General features: G+C 48.6%; 5 protein-coding genes across 5 annotated transcripts; 2 read left to right on the forward strand and 3 right to left on the reverse strand.

Annotated features, from left to right (window-relative positions):
* The first annotated feature begins 916 nt into the window (after positions 1–916).
* BO87DRAFT_450574 (uncharacterized protein) lies at positions 917–2,779 on the forward strand. The gene is made up of 5 exons (XM_025628419.1): positions 917–1,627; positions 1,691–1,883; positions 1,959–2,296; positions 2,375–2,635; positions 2,692–2,779. Exons 1-5 carry the CDS (start codon positions 983–985, stop codon positions 2,737–2,739), a joined length of 1,485 nt encoding a protein of 494 aa, XP_025482946.1. The 5' UTR covers positions 917–982; the 3' UTR covers positions 2,740–2,779.
* A 376-nt stretch (positions 2,780–3,155) lies between these two features.
* BO87DRAFT_423086 (uncharacterized protein) lies at positions 3,156–3,566 on the reverse strand (the record flags this gene model as incomplete). Its single annotated transcript, XM_025627149.1, has 1 exon — positions 3,156–3,566. The coding sequence occupies one exon, from the start codon at positions 3,564–3,566 to the stop codon at positions 3,156–3,158; it is 411 nt and encodes a 136-aa protein (XP_025482947.1).
* A 389-nt stretch (positions 3,567–3,955) lies between these two features.
* BO87DRAFT_301559 (fungal specific transcription factor domain-containing protein) lies at positions 3,956–7,804 on the reverse strand (the record flags this gene model as incomplete). Its single annotated transcript, XM_025619164.1, is given in 10 exon segments — positions 3,956–4,373; positions 4,456–4,688; positions 4,721–5,164; positions 5,226–5,536; positions 5,586–5,906; positions 6,064–6,128; positions 6,141–6,217; positions 6,885–7,040; positions 7,150–7,222; positions 7,503–7,804. 10 exon segments carry the CDS (start codon positions 7,802–7,804, stop codon positions 3,956–3,958), a joined length of 2,400 nt encoding a protein of 799 aa, XP_025482948.1.
* A 525-nt stretch (positions 7,805–8,329) lies between these two features.
* Positions 8,330–10,056, forward strand: BO87DRAFT_450580 (FAD-binding oxidoreductase; the record flags this gene model as incomplete). The annotated part of the gene is made up of 6 exons (XM_025628420.1): positions 8,330–8,717; positions 8,788–8,994; positions 9,053–9,385; positions 9,439–9,608; positions 9,656–9,874; positions 9,927–10,056. 6 exons carry the CDS (start codon positions 8,330–8,332, stop codon positions 10,020–10,022), a joined length of 1,413 nt encoding a protein of 470 aa, XP_025482949.1. The 3' UTR covers positions 10,023–10,056.
* Positions 10,057–11,027: 971 nt separating this feature from the next.
* BO87DRAFT_373843 (glycoside hydrolase) lies at positions 11,028–14,226 on the reverse strand. The gene has a single exon (XM_025622648.1). It carries the CDS (start codon positions 14,100–14,102, stop codon positions 11,175–11,177), a length of 2,928 nt encoding a protein of 975 aa, XP_025482950.1. The 5' UTR covers positions 14,103–14,226; the 3' UTR covers positions 11,028–11,174.
* Between the last annotated feature and the right edge of the window lie 1,808 nt (positions 14,227–16,034).

Genomic DNA, 16,034 nt, shown 5'->3' on the forward strand with positions numbered 1-16,034 from the left:
ATTGTAGGCTACATTGTTAGGGTAGTGTGGATTTCATAGGCTAAAGGAACCAACATGCAGCCTTGTTCCTATCGTTCAACAAGTGATATCTACTAAGGGTCATGTATTGGCTTTCATTTTGAACGCAGAATTCAGCAGTATAGAACGCCGAGGCGAACACTGAGGCGAACCAGGCTCGGCTGGTCTACAGCGAGACAGTTGCAATATTTGCAATGAGCAGACCCCTCATGGCTGCCTGACTTATGTACAGCGGTAAATCCAGAGACTTGCAGTGAATGCAACCCAGAACCAATAAACGTATGCAATAATTACAAATATAGCATATTCGTGCAGGTAGCCGCTAGATTCGGTGACATATGATGTGACAGGTGCTAGCCGGGACTCAGCTGATTCTCAACTCCTGCGTCTGCGGCAGAACAGACAGTCTCACCCCATTCTCAAAATGTGACCCCCTATCAGATGTCGTCATCAACATCGGGGAGCTGCTAACCCCGAGGGTTATTGCACTGTCCCTGAGTAAATTAAGTGTTACTTTGACGGGTGATCGACCGTCACAAGTGAGCCTTATCTGTAACCCTCCCGAGGACGGCTTCCCGTTCAGCAGCTTCCATGTTGAACTATCGGGGAATGATGTAAGTGTTTACCCTGCCTAGTCTGATACTACTTACTGTACGTGTGGCTAAGCTGACACCTCCTGGCTCGCCTTCGCCTTTCGGGTAGGATTTGCTTTCATAATTCCTTCTCCCAGATACTTCGGGAATTAACGAAAAAGGACAAGCCTTACTAATGGAGACTAAACTTAGGACTGCGATGTTTTGAGCACGAACAGAATGTATAAGGCGGTATTCTCCCAAGCTATGCCAGGATCGATCTTCTCTCCATTGTGCTCTTTCCACTTTTCACATACCGCACCACAGAATCACCGCGCCGCTTCCACCCCCCTTCCCACCCCCTCTCCCCTGGTTATCTGAAGTCCTAAGCCATGAATTACCGTATCAAGAAGAAGTTCGGAAAACTTAACACCAAACAGTGTAAAGCACTCGCAAAACATGGTGGCAGGTGTAAGAAGCGCGCAAAGAGTTCCGGCTCATATTGCCAACATCACAAACACCTTATGCTGGAAAAGGATAGAGATCTCCCCCCATGCCTAATCGAAAGTCAAAATGAAGGAGATCCTACACTCATGGTGCACGAGATCACGCCCGATGAAATGGATATGTCTGACAGCACTGTTCCGAGCGCTTCGCTTGAAATGACCCCTGAAGATGATGCGCCGATGCGGGATACGCCAAACTCGGATGCCGAGCCATCATCTGCTAACCCTGACCAAGATGGCTCTCAACGACAAGCTTCAGTGACCGAAGAAGTTAGTACCACGAAGCCGACCGGACTCACTGAGGGCAATGACAATACTGGCGCAATCTCATACCCACCAAGGAGTCTCGACTCCCCACCCGAAGTTGACTTTGCTGAAAAGGAGGCTAAACGAAGTAACAACGAAAACCCTGGCTTCTATTCGTCAATCAATCAAAACAGTGGAAACACGATGAGTATGAACTGCGGGAACACGATGCAACAGAATTGCGGAAATACCACGACGAACAATGATTCCTCACGAAATATTCGTGTGAGTATATGGCCGTGTGCTACTTGTTGTTTATCAGGATATATACTAACGGAATTCACTCAGGTGGCTCGACAATATAAAACCGTCATCATCAATAAGTACGGCGGGTTTTTCAAGGAGGATGACCCAATTATCGAACAGCTGGTGCGAAAGGCAGCAGCTGAGATGATGAATTTTATCCAACAATACAATTTGCCTGTTGGCAAAGAAACGGCCATGGTTGAACTGGCATTATTTGATATGGTCGTTGTCTGTGGTGAGTTCATTGACAATGCAGGGAAGGCTCGACCAATATTACTTCTGATGAACTAACATCCTTTGCGTGTTCTAGATAATAGTCTCTCTATGTATAAGTACAAGGAGGCCATGCAAAGGACATTGCGAGAACTTGTCAAGATCTCTTCTCTTCTCTTGCCAAAGGGAATTACGATCCAGTTTCTCAATACCAACGGCGACAAAAAGGATCTATACGAGAACATCGATACGGGCGATAAAGTGGACAATATATTCAAGGATGCCAGTTTTCTTGCTATCAAGAGAGTGGTTTGGCGCTCTCCAGAGATAGGCGACGTTGTCAATCGAGATGTCGTCCATCCTATGATTATTAGAAAGGCCCGTGCAGGGGAGCTTAAGCGGCCGGTGATAACTATAATGCTTACTGACGCGGAGGTAAGGAAATCCCAATTTATGATAAGTCGATAAGGCTGTTGATATCTGCGCTGACAAAATCCGTAATCAAAATAATAGATACGTTCAGCTCAAGGCCGGGAGACACTCAAATCAACCATTCGCTCTTGTAAAGATGCACCTGACCTGAAGGAGTACGGTGACAAAGCAGCACTCTTCGTCCTCTCTCGAGTGGGACATAATAAACGAGGAAAGGAATATGTCAGTCAACTGGAAAAGGACAGTTCAATCAATGATATGCTACACTGTTCTCCAGATAGTCTGGATAAGTGGTTGGCAGACTGTCAGAAGATTGGCAATGAAAACAAGTATACAGGCAAGGTGAGTACATCTGCACTATTTCAAGCCTTCTACGCGTCAACACTAACTGTAAACAGCTCATTGAACTTTTTCTTACTGCCTTGGACCGCAATGGAACTGCCTGATCGGAATCGACTTCCCCACATTATTCTAACTACGGGCCGACACCAATACAGTTGTACGTTGTATTTCGGACAGTTTCCTTGGGTCCTTCAGGCGTGTATAACACTCTTCGTTTCAAGGATCAAAGGTCCTCAGTACCATCTACCAAGTATGGTATTTAAGGTTATCTGAACGGCGATTATAAAGCAATGCAATGGAGCGGGAGAAATGAAAGCGTAGTGAGATTATAGTGAGATTGTAGTGAGATTGTAGTGAGAGTGTAGTAAGAGACGAGTAAATCACACAGAGAAATATACGGTTATTAATACTGCTGACGCACTGACCCTCTTACATTTCAATGGCCAAAGATACATTCATATGATTCACATCAAAAAGCTGACATCCTTCCTAGTATCAAATCTAACCCCAATATCCCAACCTATCTCGCTCTGTCAACCATACCCTGCAACATCGCCACATCCATCGTATACAAATCCGACCCATCATCAGCCAAAAACACCGAAGGTCCTCTGCTAACCATCAAAAGCTCCGTTTCATGCTCAAACGGAAGAGGATCATGCACGGCTCCCTTGCTTTCCGAAACGTAATCCCCCTGAACAAATGCGCCAGTCTGGGGGTGGGCACCGCTTCCTTTGAGAACGTAAATCTCCGCACTTTCAACATGCCGATGGCGAGGAAGGAGACCGCCGGGTTCGGCGCGGACCATGATTGTGTATTCTCCGGTCTCTGGAACTAGCTTGACGATCTTGATAAATACACCCGGGGCAAGGGGAAGCCATTCCAAGCTGTCGCAATGGACTGTGAACCCGGCGTCGTTTTCTGAGTGCATGTCGGGCGATGATCGGATGTCACTTTTGTAGGGTGGTGATGATGGCTTGCTTCGGCTTTGGGGTTGGTTAGTTGCTTGTATGTGAGGGCTGGGATCTGCGGGGAGGATTGGGTGCGTACTTGAAGATTTTGAATGGGAATATTGTGTCAAGGTATTCTTCAAATTGTTTTTGTTGATTATCTCGAATGTGAGATATAGATTTGGGACGATGGACAAGGTAAAGTGGAGCTAAACTTAAAATAGAATAGCCGACTACCCGAGTCACCGGAATCCCGAACGAAAACAGAAAGAGTCCGAGTGCCAGTCGAGACGTCCGCTGTGATCCCAGCTGACTGAATCCGCCCCGCCCCCCTACCCCCGCAAAAAAAAAAAGAAATGATAACATTTGTTCATATTTCAAAGGGGTCCACACCACTGCTAAGCCAACCTGCTGGAATCTGGCTATTGAAAAGCTGCCACATCAGCCAGTCGGCTGAGGCGTCCAACTCCGAGTTCGGTATCGGTTCATCACTTAGCCCGAAATTGCTATCGAAGGAGGCGCTCGGAGGAATGCCATCCGTAGTGACAGGTTCCATTGCTTGATTCGGGGCGGATGCACGGAGGTTTGATGATATATTTTCTGGACCAGAACCCGCCTCTTGGAACAGCGGCTCGCAGAGATCTTCCAGCGACTGGAGAAGGTTTAAAAGTTTTCCAAGATGTGGATCTTGCTTGAACTGTGACAAACTCTGCGTTATTTGTTGAAGCAGTTTGAAATCGCCATGATCCAAAGTTCCGATGATGTTGCAGATGACCACGAAGAAGGCGCTTAGTGGGTAGAAAAACAAAGTCCTGTTCGATAGTCAATGTCAATAAATGAAATCAAATATGTCCAGGAATATCAGCGAACCATGTAAGAAATGATGGAGATGGCTCTTCAAACCCCGGCATTTCCTCCGCATGCTGCTGGATAAAGTGAAATGCTCCAAGTGACTGTCGGGCATGTACGAGACATTCCCTGTGTATTACTGGACTAAATGAGCTTTTCAAGCGTGTTCGGTCGATCTCGACGAAAATCGCGTAGTAGCAGAAGTCGACCGCAACCCAATCATATTGTACCATTTTCGGGAGGGATGCGCGATTCTAAATGAAGTGTTGTTAGGGGTAGAAGCAACTGTACGTGGTCCTGGTACCCATACCGACGGCATTTGTCGAAGAATGCTCTGCATCCTGGACTCAAGGAGCTGACAAGTCTCCAAAGCCTGGCTATTCGAAGCATTCTTCGGGTCGGAGGATACTGCATGTAATTTTCCCTGAACCTGTGCGAGGTCAAGCAGGACATGCAAAAGAGTATCATATGGCGAACATGGGTCTAATACAATGAGATCCGTCGGGGATACCTCAAGATCAGGCAATGACGGAGGGCGACTGAGGAGGGAACTTAACGTCCGATCAAGATAGTAGCACCAGTATACCGCACTATATACCTCGATCTCCGAGTCTGAGCGTGCTGGTACTCTGCGTATCTTGTGGTAGTTAAGGGATGCAATCTGTCGGGCAGCATAAGAGGTAAGGACCCAACATTGGTTCAGCCTCCCCAGGTGCTGCATAAGCAATGCCTACAGACACGATGTCAATAAGGCAGTCTTCGCCAGAGATGTCCGCGACTCAGGGACTTACGCTTGAGAGTAGAGCTTGTATGGACGAGATGTCTGGCTGTTTGAGTATGCTCAGGTTCTCAATGCTCCGAATTGTGGCTGCGATGTAAGTCGACCTAGATTGGGACAGCTGTGTTTTCAAGAGCGGGCTGCGCACGGTTCGTGACACCTGATATATATGAAATATTGCTTTCACATATATGCAAATGCTATATTGATGGAGGAGTTGACCTTGTAGCCGAGGTTCACTTCGTAACAAGGCTGTAGCCATTTCTTCATATGTTTTGCGCGAGATGTGATCCGGCCACTGAATGCACATCGATTCCGGCGGCCCTAATTTCATCAACCATGACCAAGACATAACAATGCAAGACTCTCATACCTTGTAGGAGCATAAACAGCAGCTCTCGAGGGGGTGCATCCGGAATCGAAAGGGCGGGATCGTTAGGCTGAAACTCTTCCAGGATTTCGTCCGAATGTTGAGGCTCACTCTCTGCAATTTGGTTCACGAGTTGGAGAGCAGAGCGAAGTATGGATTGTCTCCCGCGGTTGACATGTCTTGAGTCATTTAATTCCAGTTGGATTATGTTTTTTGCCTGTATTGCATGATAATTGGGGCCCTCGACGCTGGGTGTCGAGTGCGTAGGCGTGGTTAAGGATCGCTCCCTTGAGTCCAGAACTTGGTCGTTAGGCTGGCTGTGCTCTGTAGCGGTACTTCTATTCACGTTTCTTTCCGCTGCCCTACGGCCTGATTGCCGGTTGCTTCTGTAGTTGTTCAGCGCACCGAATCCAGAAAGACGACTCTGACAAGCTCTCGCACTTTACCTTTGTGTCTGTGACGGCTGTTTTTCAAACGTTACTATATTTTCTTGGGGCCTTAGGGTACTGCTGTTCATTGTCAGTTACTTCATATGTATAGAGGACTCTTCAGCATGACACGAAAGACAGCAAACCTTTGGTTTCTCTTCTTAGCTGGCCGTCCGCGCCGCCGGCGTTCGCATTCCACACCGGCATCTGCGCAATTGGCACAGTGCGCTCGACGATCACACTTTATCTATTACATTCTATTGTTGTCAGATTCAATATGTGGTTTAAGCTTGGTATTCATGGTATTGCAACCTTCTTCGCATGACATAGGTCACACTGTTTGCTTTGATTAGCGTCTACAGCTTTCCCTGGGAATTCCGGCCTATGGGGATGAGCAGAACATACCGCGGGCAGAATATCCCCCGTGACTGTGAGATCTTCCGGCATTGGCAGCAAGCTTTACCGGAAGTTCTGATGTTTTCACGACCGACCGCAAATATTTCTGACAGGAAGCTATAGTTGCAAGGTATGCTGAGTGTCGAGCGTGCGGAGCGGGGAGGGAAGGGAAAATCAACCACCCGGCTGGCTTGCTGACTGAGCATTCCAGTCGCAATCACCAAAAAGGCAACTCCTGGCCACATACTCCGTGGTACTAGATCATGAGAGTTGCAGTTTTCAAGCCAACTACTAACATGCACATGATGTGCTTTGAGCTGTTACTTCTTCCAACATGGTTACAAGATATCTCAATGCCACGTTTGATTCCATACTGTCTAGTTTCGCAATAATCTTAGCTCTGGTCTATTCTATCTGGACATATAGTGTTGATAATACATAGGGGAAAATGATCTGCGCTCCCGAACTACCAGGGGACGTCCTGGCCTTTATAGGCCTCCCACCCTGGGACATGAATATTCTTGAACCGGCCATTGTCCATACGGTCTGCGGACATAGCGATGTTCAAGACCGCCTCTGCACCTTGAGGCACGGTCAGGTCGGCATGCTTCCCACCCATGTCACTTTGCAGCCACTGATAAGTGTCATTAGCTTCTCTGGTATTGATTTCCCAGTAGATCGGCAAGTGAGAACTTACTCCAGGGCTGACTGCGAGGAAAGTAAATCCTTCTTCTTGGTATGACAGCGCATACTGGACCGTTAAGGCGTTTAGTGCTGCTTTGCTGATCTTGTATGCCGGGCAAGGAGCGTACGATACTTCGCGCGCACTGGTAATCGAGCCATATGCACTCGAACTGTGGTTTAAAAGCTGTTAAGTACCTGGTCAAAAATATACCTATCTCATTGCATCTGATGCTTACATATTGATGATCTTCTTGACCTTGCTGTTCTGCATCAAGGGAAGATAGTGGCGAAGGACGTTATGTGTTCCAGTTACATTCACTGACAACTGGTAGTCAAGGTCGGACCTATTAGTTTGAGGTCAGTCTCGGTGATGCTCTCAAAGACATGGATCTGCTAGGCTACTTACATTGACGCTAGTTTTCCATGTGTCTCACTATGAACTCCAGCGCAATTGATCAACATGTCCAGACTTTGCTCGTTTAATGCTGATCTGACTTGCTCGGCTGAGTCAGCGATTCTTGACTCCTCGGAGATATCCAGAGCGACGAAGACAATGCATCCATTAGACTGAGCGATAAGTTCCGTAAGCTTCGGGCTGCATTTGCGCGCTGTTGCAATAACCAATCCTCCTTCGAGGCAGGCGCGGGCAGCTAGCTGCCTCACTAACTCTAAGCCTAAGCCGCGGGAACTGCCAGTAACGAGAAAGTTCGACATCTTGGGAGGTAGACTCTGTAAGACGTTTGATCGGTGAATCGTATTCTAAGAAGTGCAAGGCATCAAATTTTGTAGCAGATTTATGGAATTAAAAATGAGCGTACAGCGAAATGTTTTGCCCCCTCGCCTTTGGAGATCTTCTCCGTCGCCAACGGACCGGCCTTCCGAACTGGAAGGGTAACTGGTAACTGATCTGCGGGTCCACTTTCCCGATGGAGTCGGTCTTCCTCTCACAAATGTACCATATCCGACAACAACGTCAAACCACGGCGGTTTGGCCGAACAAGCCTGTTATTGCAAGACCTGAACTGTAGAATTAGACGAAAAGTACAGGCCGGTCCAGAAGGTGAATGCAGATCTTCAGCGCTCTAGTATGACGCAAATTCAGGAAACAATGTTCTTTCGGCCGCGGACCTTCCACAGATATATAACCGCCACAGCGGGGTAAATATTGCATACTGCAAAGATTCATTTCGCAGAAATTCAACGATTCACCAATTGATTGAAACCCAAAACACTCTCAATATGGCCGAACCATGCACCGTGGAGGATCATCTCAAGATGCTGGAATCATTCCTGAGTCCGGGTGGAAGAATTCGTCCTACTTCCCCAGATTACCAATCGAAAGTTGAGACCTGGGCTGCCCAAAAACAACTGAACCCTCACATTGTTTTTCGACCCACAACTGTTGACTCTTTGAGCAAGGCAATTGCCTACCTTTACTCCACAAATCTGGACTTTGCTATATACGGCCATGGGTTCATGTCCGCATCCGCAAGCGATGTGTTGGTGAATATGTCGGCGTTCAATGGCTTTCACCTTGATAGAAATTCGGAACTCGCTACGGTCGGAGCTGGACAGACATGGTCAGATGTCTATCGGAAGCTGAGTGAAGTCGCACCCGAATTTGGAAGTAAGGATGTTTCCTCCAATTTTCCAGATCACGTATTTTGTGGGCGGAGACTGACACAAGATTAATGCAGTCGTGGGAGCCCGCACCCCTTGTGTGGGCGTTGCAGGCACTATAATCAGCGGTGGCTTTTCATGGCTTTCTAGAGAGTACGGGTGTATCTCATACCCAGCGAATATGCTGGATGCAAAAGTCGTAAAGTATGATGGCTCGGTTGTTTGGGCATCCTCGGAGCCGGATCTTTTGTGGGCCTTACGTGGCGGCGGAGGTGGCTTTGGCGGTAGGAAAACGAAATGTTTTATATTTGGAATGAAAAATTACTAACGTGCAAACTGTAGTCGTTGTTGAGGTTGTGCTGCGAGTGTTCCCTTACCCGCAGAATATCTGGGCTGGCCCGATTCTGATACCGCGGGAGAAGCTCGAGGTGACAGCAGACGAAATTGCAAAATTTGTTTCTCGACCTCTTGATCCAAAGGTCTCCATGTTTCTATACGTCGTGAAGAAGCGACTGCTAAAGTCCATCGGTGCGGACTCAGATATGTTGGTGCTTCATGCTTTTGATGCCTGCGGAGAAGCGCACGGTCGGGTCAACTTCCAGTGGGCCCTAAACATCCCCGGAGCTATTGACCAAACTAAGGTCACTACCTTTGCTGGTGTTGCAGATTTACAGGGTAAGGCCACATCCTCGCAAGTGCTGGTAAATATATGCTCATCATTACACAAGACAAGGTGCATATTGCCAAAGGCACCATGAAGCAGTTCTGGTCGCCGTTGCTTCTACGAGAACTTTCCGAGGATACCATCATCAACGCTGTTCAGTGGTCTGAAGATATCGGAAAACTGGACGAATCGCTCAGTGACTGCACCTATTTGATCTTTGAGTTGCTATGTTCGGTAAGTCGCAGGAAGATACTTCATTCTTACATTTTTGAATGCTCCAGCGCGACCCTTCGGGAGGAGTAGCCAGCTGCGCCTGGCCACGACCTCAAGGGGTCAAGCATATCTTGCTTATGGGTCCCGGATGTCCAGCTGACGCCGGACGTGACCACGAAGATCTGGTACGAGATCTTGCTATCAAGGCAGGCTCCAAAGTCTTGGGAGAAAACGCAGATCTAAATTACCTTCCTAATGGGTATGAAAAGTTCTATGACGCGAACAAGGTAAGTCTGAAGACTCAATCATCATCTGACCTGCTGCTCATTCGGGAACTAGATTTGGGGTCCTCATTTCGCTCGATTGCAAGATTTACGAAGAAGATATGACCCGCTGGCCAGGTATAACGGGGCAGTTGCTCCCTCTCATACATGAATTATTGACAAGTATGTTATTGGACGTATATGGCGACAAAAGGCAAAAGGAAAGGAAGAAAACAAGAAAAGAAAAACAAAATCAAGACCTCACGATTTGCTTGGGCAATAAAAGCTGATGGGATGAAGTGATTTTCTTCGTGTGCAGTAAGTCGTTACTCAGAAAGCGTCAGATTCAGTAGTAATATAGTTAGCCACTCGCCTGGGCCTCCAGTATGAATATACCTTTCATTGCGATATCGGGACCCCGAGAGTTTAGCACAAACATTAGCCAGCATAACCCAGTGCTTAGTCATGCGCATAAAATTTCCGGCGCTAATCTGCACAGCGGACCCTGCAGATCAGTGGGTTTCAGACAGCCCCCATCTTATCTTAGCCGGTCACGCATACCAACGGGATTGACTTCTGGGCCGGCCCCACCCTGAAAGTCGAACGCCCGTGGCGCGTAATGTAACACTAGCGTATACAAATGCGCCCGCACGCAACCTCTAGCTTAAATTAACAACATTTTATTAATCAAGACACTGCATAGCAGAAGTAAATGTATCTGATATATGCGACGGATGACCAACCTACATCTGTTCTCTAAAAACACTACAATCGCGCACAACCCCAACAGCTTGGATTCGTGCTGCTACAAAGGAGAAAAGTGTCTACTCCCTAGTGTTTCCGGCAAAGACGCAGTGAAGATTTGGGTGAAATCGTTGTTCCATGGGAGTGCGAGAGGTACGAGAGAGCTGCTAGTGCCAGTGTGTCTGAAGTATGTAAAGTTCCCTTCTGGGCTCAGGGGCTTGGCAGTACTTGAAGCGTGATTGCGTTACTGAATTAAACTCCGTGTGTATTACCATCTACTATAGATAGTGTTGAGGCGCGATTTTACGTGTGAAGCAACGAAACAGCAAAAATGCAGACACAACGAACGCAAATATGCAGCAAAAGAGTGGTTGTATTAGCTATCTAGGTGCGCGCAGCGAAACAACGCGAGATGGTGCTTTGCGTCGGCGGCCTGCGTGCCACGCACGTGACTAAGCCTACATGACTGCCTCAACACATAGTATATAACATCACATTCTAGTCAAACAAACATCTCCATCCCCTTCGCAAGATAAGCCGACATGTCATTTTCGGCCAGCAGTATAGCGCTTACACATTCCTAGTATATCCCCCACAGCACCGGCTCACTCTTTACATTACCATTGCAATCCATGTTTCCCTTTGCGCCGACCAGCCCATCCCTAGCAAATTTGTCGATAGCATCATTGATAATATCAATGACATCCTGCCCGCCGACCTTGAAATTGACATTTCCGTTGGTCTTAGTAGCCTCAACGCCAAAGTGACAGGATGCGTGACTGGCAATCTCGCGCTGGTTATGGCCGACAACCTGGGTCGTCCAGCTAGTGGATGCATCGCCCTCGATGTTCTTGATGATCTGCCGGCAGTCTTCTACCTTTGGTGATGCATCGCTAGTTTGGTCCACAAAGGTTGACTCACCGCACTCATCTTTACCAGGCGGGATATCGCAGGGCCAGTTCGGGCTTGAGTCTTTGTCGACCGTATCCCAGGATTGGAAGGCGCGGGCGGGGCTACAAACAGGAATCCGCATGAAGCCGGGCGTTGTAACATCCACGTCTATCAGATCAGACATGGTGCCGTGATTCGTGGGATCTGCTATGCTAGCGCCGTTCTCCCTCCCGTTAGCTATCCAGGTCCGGACAGAGCCCTTGACCAGCTCGTTGGTCGTGATGCCGTAGTAGCTGTTGTCGCCAGAGATGTATTGGATTCCTTCGGGAGCAGAGAATTTGCTGTCTTTGCAGACCGTTTGACAGGGGCCGGAATCGTTGATGATCTTGCAAGTACAGTCAGTCGCAGGGCCATCCGGATATGCGAGGTAGTATTGTCGATTGTCAACGCAGACACCCGTGGCATCAATAGTATCGTCGTCCAAGTACTCGCTGATGTCCGGGTCATCGTCGCAAGACTGACCTGAATCAATGATAAACGTATAAGATCCAGCTTGGCGCCACAATGCGGGCAATGCAAAGCCGACGACGCATTTATTAATATTGGCAAGCAGCTCATTCTGGGTATTTCCAGATTCAGGGGGGTCAGTATCCATCTTACCCTCGATGAGCTTGCCATCTGATATGACTTCCCAGAGGGTATCAATGCTCGTGTCCTTTCCACCGAAGAGGTCATCCAACGCTAGCGATGTGACATTAGACCAGCCCCACACCACTTGCCCTAGATAGGCAGAAAATTCATCTTGTCCCTCCGGCGACCATTTGGGCTTACTAGCCGGAGGTAGTACTTCCTTGGCGGTAGTCGTACCTTGTCCAAGGAGGGTCATGGTTGTGTCCTTTGTATTGTCCAGGGCGCTGCCAGAGAACCAAGCGTAGTCCTTCAGCATTGTGTTGAACAGCGGCCCTGCAGTGCCTAGGGCGCCGAGAGTGATCATGTCAATAAGGATGTTGAGCCAGGTGTTATCTTCTTCTGGTGGGATAGGCGCAAATTTGTTTTCCATATCGTCCAGTGCTGTACCGACAAGACCAAGAGAGTCGAATAAGGCAGTGTAGTATTGCTTGTACATCTCGTGAATTTGGGCCATTGAGTCCAGGATGAGAAAGGCTGCGGGGCCAGAGTGGTCTCCATTTGCAGCGTCTTCGCAACCAACGGAATTGCAGCTCGAGGACTTTATATTATTGCAGGCCTGACGCTTGAAATGGGTGGTACTCTCAACAGATTCCATGAAAGTCATATGGCGCGGTTGATCGGTGTCTTTCCAGATTCGGATTATGTCACGCCACGCCGTATCTGTGTCCATGTTCTTCCACCGCTCTGAGGGTGTGAAGTCGAATAGATTTGCAACATTATCGTTACTGCAGTTATACGAGGTCCAGTTTCCGGTACGTGTTTGGTCAGTCTTAGGGTCCTCCCCTGCTTTGGCGAGCTGGATAAAGTTGGCCCAGCTTGTCGCCGGCTTGGGAACATCATGATAGGTTTGCAGGTCGCTGGCCCAGTCAGAGGTTCCACCCAAACCCCAAGCGCTATACAGGGTGGTGCGGGCCCTTTTTGTGGCGGTGCTCATGTAACCGACCCATTCATCCTTATCGTAAATGAGAATGTCGCTATTGCTGGTCGTATCGACATAGCTTTTGACGACCCGAGAGGAATCTTTTATGATATCGTCAATTTCCGCGCCAGCAAGGTAACCAGCTGTATTAGTACATTCGCCCTTCTTCGCGTCAGAGTTCAAGCGGTCGCCAGTGTAAGGACAATCGGGCCCCCAGCAATTTGGGTCTGCCATCTTGAAGGATCGGCCATAGCTCGTAATACCGACAATGACCTTTGCGCCAGGGACACCTGCCTTAGTAATCATTGCCAAAGACTGTTTAGTTTCCGTCAAATTCACCTGGCTGCGCAGACAATTACCCGTATCACAGCCTTCCTGTGAGTTGCTGTTATGCGCATCCCACTGGCCGTGAAGGTCATAAGTCATATAGACAATGTAGTCGACGATCCTAGCCATGTCCTTTATGGGGAACTGCTTCAGGTACCAGTAGGATGCCGGTGCGGCAATGGAGACGGACTTTCCCGGCAAGAGATTTTTGAGAACGACAAGGAATGCCAGGTAGTTTGGACCGTCTTCCTCCGTCCCAGGGTCATTTTCAGGGAGGTCGGGCGCCCCTGGATATTCCCAGTCGATATCGACACCATCAAGGTCATTGTCCTTGATGAAGTTGGCAATATTTGTCGCCATCGTTAGCCTGTTCGCTGGTTTAACACCATTACGGAAAATTTTGTATGTTTCAGGCATGGTTGAGAAGTCCCACCCACCAATGGAAAGGATTCTCTTGGCTCCTGTGATTCTCTTGAACTCGCCAAAATTGTAGGTGGACAGTGTATCCCCTGTCTCAACCTCCCAAGAGTCGGTCGGTGTTCCGAAGCCGAAATGAAAGTGCGTGTATTGCGAGGTATCAATCTGCGAAGCATCCTGAAAGAGGCACTTCCTACTAAGGCAGTAGCCTTCATAGTAGGCGATTTTGACATCCCCAGACCCAGATCCTTTCACAACGTCCATCCCACAATTCGATATACAGCCGTAGGTTCCTGGCTCAGCCGTTCCCGGGGCCCCAGTGTTTGTATCAACACAGAAGTCCGCAGTTATGCCACATTGGCCCCATATATTACAGCATGCGTTGAGCGGACAAGGGTTGAGATCGGCAATATTCGAGCCATTAGTTGGCGGGATTGTGCCTGGCTTTTGGGGACCACACTGAGCATTGGAGATCTCTGCGGGGAAGGGCGGAGTTCCTTCACTCAAACACATAACCGTATCTTTGAACAGAAGCTCGCAGCCATTCCAACCCCAGGTATCCTTGTTAAAGTTCTCAAGATCATCGCTGCTCAAACTGTATTCCGCAGCGAGGCTGTCGCAATTGTCATCGGCCTGGACCTGGTATGCCTTACATGAGCCGTCTTCATTGGGCTGGGGACGAAGATCAGGAAGATTTCCATCAGAGCAGCAAACATGCTGCTTAGGCTTCAATGTGGAGCAGAAATCACTGCCGGGGTTGTACTTCGTGAAGTCCGCGCCTGAAATGCCGCATTTCACTGCCAGGTCTGCACAGCTGTTCCCAGCGTCAACCTGTACAGTTGTACACTCGCCACCCCCCCCCCCCCCCCCTGTGATAATCTTCCGAACAATATTGCGCTCCAAGTAAGTGGAATTGGCCGCGGTAGTGTGGTTGCCATTCAGGAGGGGCGTAGTGAATTTTACTGAGCCCGCAAGCTTGAAAGATCCGGGGAACGATAAGCACGTCGCATGAGCCCAAGACTTGATTGCATTTTGTATGGGAGCAAAGGTTCCATTGCTAGTCGCCATAACACCGAATACATGTGTACTATCGTAGCCTTCCTCACAGAGCTGCATAGCTAAGCTAGGGGTGGAGATAGCAAGATTGCCAAGATTATCCTGGAAGAGCTTGAGCGCAGACTCGCCAAGCCCTTGTTTCAGCAGACCCTGGCCAACATACAACCCGATTGTAGCTTGACCAGACTGGCCGTATATGATAAATGGCCTATCGGACTTGCCATGCTCTTTATCGGCATAGTGGCGCATCTGCCTAACAATTGACCGCAGCCCAGCACCCGCCAGACCGAACCCCTCCTGCCACCACCCAAGTTCAAACTGAACATCAACGGGACCGCTAGAAGTGACATGAGCGGTAGTCGCAGGGAAAGTGGCGAAGTCCGGTCCGTATGAAGAGCAGGCCTGAATGCGGTGGGTTCTCTCCCAATCATCAACATCGTCAAACAAGGAGAAGTCATAGAACATCGTTTCCTTGCACGTGCGGATCTGCCTGAAGCCCGAGTACACCGACCAGTTCCCCGTATTGGGCCCAGCATCACGGCAGCGCTCAGGACAGGCGGAAGCACCGCTATTGTAGCTCTGACTGGCAAAGCTACGGAAGCCAGGGCTTGCGATAGCTGAAGGTGGCCATGCGGTCAGCACGAAGACTGCTGCCGCACCGAGCCAAGTGAGGGTCACCATGGAAAAGGAATAAAGACCGAGAGGACCTTGACAAAAGAAAGAGAAAAAAAAATGAATAGTAACGGAAATGAGTAATAAATAAGAAAGAACAAGTGATGTCTTAAGGCAAAGACCGTGTGCGAATGAAAAGACAATTAAAGGAAAGACTGTGTGGGCTGTGCCGGAAGGAAAGAACGTGGTTGAGGTAGGAGTCAAATCATGGGAAGGAGAAAGGACACTGACAATGGGGGAAAATATATACCTTTTATATAAGAAACAAGAACCAGGAGCCCAACATCGAGCACATGCAAGTCTCTTGATTGCAAAGCTCCGAAAGCGGATTTCACCATCAATCTCGACTGAGTGTTGCACGCGACCCCCCACGGGCCTGTTCATCTTGCGGCAGGGACACATAGCAATCTAAGACATACCATGGTTGCTGATTGGTTTAGCTTCTATCTTGGAACTGTGTATGAGTGG

This window comes from Aspergillus neoniger (genome assembly GCF_003184625.1).
Source record: "Aspergillus neoniger CBS 115656 unplaced genomic scaffold BO87scaffold_6, whole genome shotgun sequence".
Lineage (NCBI taxonomy): Eukaryota > Fungi > Ascomycota > Eurotiomycetes > Eurotiales > Aspergillaceae > Aspergillus > Aspergillus neoniger.

Coding starts and splice junctions, on each gene's coding strand:
- BO87DRAFT_450574 (XM_025628419.1), top strand. CDS start 983: ATGAATTACCGTATCAAGAAGAAGTTCGGAAAACTTAACACCAAACAG. Junction 1,884..1,958: donor TGATATGGTCGTTGTCTGTG/GTGAGTTCATTG, acceptor TGCGTGTTCTAG/ATAATAGTCTCTCTATGTAT. Junction 2,636..2,691: donor AAAACAAGTATACAGGCAAG/GTGAGTACATCT, acceptor AACTGTAAACAG/CTCATTGAACTTTTTCTTAC.
- BO87DRAFT_373843 (XM_025622648.1), bottom strand. CDS start 14,102: ATGGACGTTGTGAAAGGATCTGGGTCTGGGGATGTCAAAATCGCCTAC.